This window comes from Coregonus lavaretus (genome assembly GCF_964263955.1).
Source record: "Coregonus lavaretus genome assembly, contig: HAP1_SCAFFOLD_3472, whole genome shotgun sequence".
Classification (NCBI taxonomy): Eukaryota; Metazoa; Chordata; class Actinopteri; order Salmoniformes; family Salmonidae; genus Coregonus; species Coregonus lavaretus.
Window position 1 is genome coordinate 909 of NW_028164978.1, and position 4,977 is coordinate 5,885.

Here is a 4,977-nt window from a genome sequence, read left to right on the forward strand (position 1 = left end):
GCAAAATGACTACATTTTAATCCTAAACCCCCTCGAAATAGCATTTGACCTCGTGGGGACTAACAAAATGTCCTCAGTTGGTTAAATTTTTATTTGTTTACTATTCTTGTGGGGACTTCTGGTCCCCACAAGAATAGTTAAACATGTCCACACACACACACACACACACACACACACACACACACAACACACACACACACACAAACAGTATTTGTACCAGTCTCTGTAACATTCCACTCCTTGTACTCCGTGTCATGTGCCGTTTGTCTTTGGAAAATGATACGGAGTACAATGAGGAGAGCGTAGCAGCTCAGATACTGGCAACCTACACACATAAACACACACTCACACACACACACACACACACACACACGCACGCACGCACACGCACACACACACACAAACACAAACACACACACGCACGCACACACACGCGCACATGCACGCACGCACACACACACACACACACACACACACATACTACAGAGATAGGAAATCGTTGTTGAACCGCCTGTGTGAATAATGTCTCGGTATGTCAGTGAAATGTGGTCAGTATGCTGAAAAGGTTCACCTGTCTGTCGCTGTTGAATTACATATTTACATTTTCTGAAGTGCCTCAGCTATTATTCACATTCCCTTCCCCTGCTGAGCTGAGATAGTTTAAATGCCTTTCTCTCTCTGTCTCTCTCTCTCTCTCTCTCTCTCTCTGTGTGTCTCGCTCTCTCTCTCGCTCTCTCTCTCGCTCTCTCTCTCGCTCTCTCTCTCTGTCTCTCTCTCTCTCTGTCTCGCTCTCTCTCTCTTTCTCTGTCTCTCTCTCTCGCTCTCTGTCTCGCTCTCTCTCTCGCTCTCTCTCTCTCTCTCTCTCTCTCTCTCTCTCTCTCTGTCTCGCTCTCTCTCTCTGTCTCTCTCCCTCTCTCTCGCTCTCTCTGTCTTGCTCTCTCCTTTCTCTCTCTCTCTCTTTCTTTTGCGCTCTCTCTCTCTCTTGCCCTCTCTTTTGATCTCTCTCATGAAATGACACTCTAATTGTTTTATATTTTTTACATTTTGTCAGGAAATACAGCTCTGTCTCAGGTTCTGCTGTGGTGCAGTGGTTGCACAGCCTTTCCTCTACAGGGAGCCAGGTTTTCCTGTGTCTACCCTTCTCAATGGCAAGGCTGTGCTCACTGAGCCTGTACTTTGTCAAGGTTTTTCTAAGGTTTTGATCAGTAACCATGGTCAAATAGTTTGCCATGGTGTACTGTTGATTTAGGGCCAGATAGCACTGCATTTCGCTTGTGTGTCCCAATAGGTAATGTAGTTTTGCTTTGACCGTGTTGTAATTTGGTTTATTCTGATTGATTGGATGTTCTGGTCCTGAGGCTTCAGTGTGTTAGTAGAACAGGTTTGTGAGCTCAGCCCCAGAACCAGCTGGATGAGGGTACTCTTTTCTTTGCAGGGCTTGGTAATGATATGTGACCTTTATTTTAACTAGGCAAGTCAGTTAAGAACAAATTCTTATTTACAATGACGGCATTCCCTGGCCAAACCCGGACGATGCTGGGCCAATTGTGCGCCGCCCTATGGGACTCCCGATCACGGCCGGTTGTGATACAGCACGGGATCAAACCCGGGTCTGTAGTGACGCCTCAAGCACTGCCATGCAGTGCCTTGGACCGCTGCGCCACTCGGGGGTCACTGTATTTTAGATGTTTCCAAAACTGAATAGCTTTTTTAAATTGTATTATTATTAGTGGATATTGGCCTAATTCTGCCCTGCATGCATTGTTTGTAGTTTTCCTCTGGACATGTAGGATAATCTTACAGAACTCTGCATGCAGGGTTCCAATGGGGTGTTTGTCCCATTGGTGAAATCTTGTTTTGCAAGTGGACCCCACACCTCACTGCCATAAAGTGCATATCGCGCTCTCCTCTCTGTCTCACCCTCTCTGTCTCACCCTCTCTGTCTCACCCTCTCTGTCTCACCCTCTCTGTCTCACCCTCTCTGTCTCACCCTCTCTGTCTCACCCTCTCTGTCTCACCCTCTCTGTCTCTCCCTCCGTGGAGAGCCTGTGTCATCCCCTGACAGTGGTGGCAGGCGGTTGGTCGGTCGGTAGCATCAGTAGTGTTGTGACTCAATAAGACGACTGTCAACCCATGTGTATCCTCCATAGTGCTGTGTGTTGTATGTCACCATATCAACGCTGAGACAGAACAGAAATAACGAATAGCTCGAAAGGCAAATATGACTTATTGTAATCTTCCCGAGACAGACATGTGTACCTCATTTGAATGCAAAGCATCAAAGACAACACGAGGGAATTCAGTTTAAAAAGTCTACTGACGCACCGGTGCATCAGTCTAAGTAACATAATAAAAAAAGTCCCCATAAAGAATCTGTCAGTTTAAGCTAGAGACATCTTTTTGCATCGGATGAGTCTCAATCCACCGCGTCCGCCGATGTAACACTTCCACCTCTCAGAGGTATTAAACACAGAGAGAGGCTCCTTCCTGCAGCTCACACACACACACACACAAGCACGTACACACACACACACACACACACACTGTTTTCTTTCCAAGGGGTTGGGAGGTAGGGAGGGAGATATGGAGGGTAGAGGGTTGGGAGGTAGGGAGGGATATATGGAGGGTAGAGGGTTGGGAGAGAGGTGCTGTTTAACCCACCTGCAGTTTGTCCAGACAATCGATGGTATTTATCTTGCTTTCCTCTGTTGGCAGCAGCAACTCAAGACGGACGGCGGTCTGGGCACTGGACTGGCACGAAATCATTAGATTGATTTCCTGGGTCTGCATGGACGGATAGACGGATGGAGGGATCGATGGAGGGACGGATCGATGGAGGGAGGGAGGGAGATATGCACAAACAGGGAAACATAGTATTCAGGTCCACGGAGCAGAAACCTGTTAGTGTTGTGGTTCAGACCTCATGGAGCAGAAACCTGTTAGTATTGTGGTTCAGACCTCACGGAGCAGAAACCTGTTAGTATTGTGGTTCAGACCTCACGGAGAAGAAACCTGTTAGTGTTGTGGGTCAGGCCCAGTAATTGACATCGTAATGACTGATGATACCGCTCTGATGAAGAGGGACGGCAGCGGAACGGTAAACTAAATATGACAATAGAATAGGTTTCTCACGTGAAATTTCTAGTAGGCTAGGTTCATTGTTATTGTGTGCAGAGAGGAATTACAGCCTAGCAATGATCGGGGAGCAGTTCAATTAATCTAAATTTAAATAAAAATGAAAAAAACTATGTGAATACGATGACAGAGGTGCTTCCCAAATTAGATTGATTTCCTCGGTCTGCACGGCTGGATGGAGATATGCACAGACAGGGAAACATAATATTCAGACCTCATGGAGGGGAAGCCAATTATTAATGTGGTTCAGGCCCAGTAATTGACATCATAATTAAGAGGGATGGCAGAGGAAGAGGGAAAAACTAAATATCATTGACTTCTTACCACAGGAACTTCTACAGTGGATTTAAAGGTAGGCTCGTTTTCACTGTGTGTGCAGTCAGAATACGAGAAGACGCAGTTAATGATATATCGTTTAGCAGACGCTTTCATTTTTACCTGTGTGAATATATGGAGACAGATTGCACCCTATTCCCTATCATGTTGTTCTCATGTTGTGTAGGAGCCTACTTTTGATCAGTGGCCCATAGGCATCTTGTTCAAAGTAGTGCACTATATAGAGAGTGGGTTACCATTTGGAACAGGGCAAAAGAGGGAGGACATTCTTACCCTCATACTCCTATACTGCAGTCTCATCTGTCGAACTCTGTTGCGGGCTTCAGCGGCCTTCAGCTGTCCTATGATCAGGTCGTGACGTCTCTTCTCGTCCTCATCCCTCTCGTCGCAGTGTTGATGACCGACAGGTGTCTGTCTCTTCCCCCCGGTCCCGGGAGACTCCCAGGCAGACACCCGCTGCCGAGACATCGCCATCCAGGTCTTCGCCTCTTTCGGCGGCTCCTCGTAGGCCAGGTACCGGGCCCGTTGCTGCGGACACATCCGCTTCACATCCTCTTTAGTCGCGCTTGGCCTCCTCCGGTTGCCACAGGTGCTGGGCTTGTTGTCACTTTTTGACGCCATATCGACAGGCCTACTGGTTTCAAATTAATAGGTTTATCTTACCAAATACAAGTTTGACAGTTTGTTTGCTACTTTCTGAAATGTTGCATATTTTAAAACATTATTGTTTCCACAACAATGTAGCGGACTGTTGCTACAGTAGCAAACAGTGGCCAGTCAGCAACAGTGGGTGCGTTAGTAAATTCAATCTGTAGTGCCCGAGTACGCTCAGAATGACCTCTGGGCGTTCGTAAATTCAGAGCGTTTCGCTCGCGTTTCGCTCTCAGAGCATTCAGAGCGCACACTGGACTCTCTGGCCGAGGAGTAGGGTTGAGCCGAGCGTTTTGACCTCACAACGGCAGTCAAGCACCCACGCTAACTGGCTACCGTTCCCTGTAGCTCAGTAGGTAGAGCATGGCGCTTGCAACGCCAGGGTTGTGGGTTCGTTTCCCACGGGGGGGGGGGCAGTATGAAAATGTATGCACTCACTAACTGTAAGTCGCTCTGGATAAGAGCGTCTGCTAAATTACTGAAATGTAAATGTAACACTAGCTGCTTCCAGACACAAATGAGAGAACAACCTCACTCTGACCATTTTACTCGCCCTAGCGGAGTTGGTTAGGCTGTTTTCATGTTATCCAGAGCGTTGGTGACTATAACTGTGCTGCTGGCAACAATTTAATTACGCTTTTTTTGCCGACGTTTAGTGACACCGGTCATATTCAACGGGTGTTGAGCGTTCGTAAATTCGTCACACTCAGACGAGAGTGCTCTGAAATCGGAGTTAGATAGCCAGAGGAAGCACCCAGTATCAATCACGAAACTGCAGGAGCGTCAATGTCTAAATGTATCATTACGTAAGTTCAGTAAAACGCGAGTGATGCAGTAATTCAGCAACGCATTTTA

General features: G+C 47.2%; 1 protein-coding gene across 1 annotated transcript; it reads right to left on the reverse strand.

Moving 5' to 3' along the window:
• Positions 1-2,661: 2,661 nt before the first annotated feature.
• LOC311116398 (uncharacterized protein) lies at positions 2,662-4,092 on the reverse strand (the record flags this gene model as incomplete). Its single annotated transcript, XM_084191491.1, has 2 exons — positions 2,662-2,784; positions 3,745-4,092. Coding segments are annotated over 2 exons (471 nt in total), but the record flags the coding sequence as incomplete, so codon positions are not given.
• Positions 4,093-4,977: the final 885 nt, after the last annotated feature.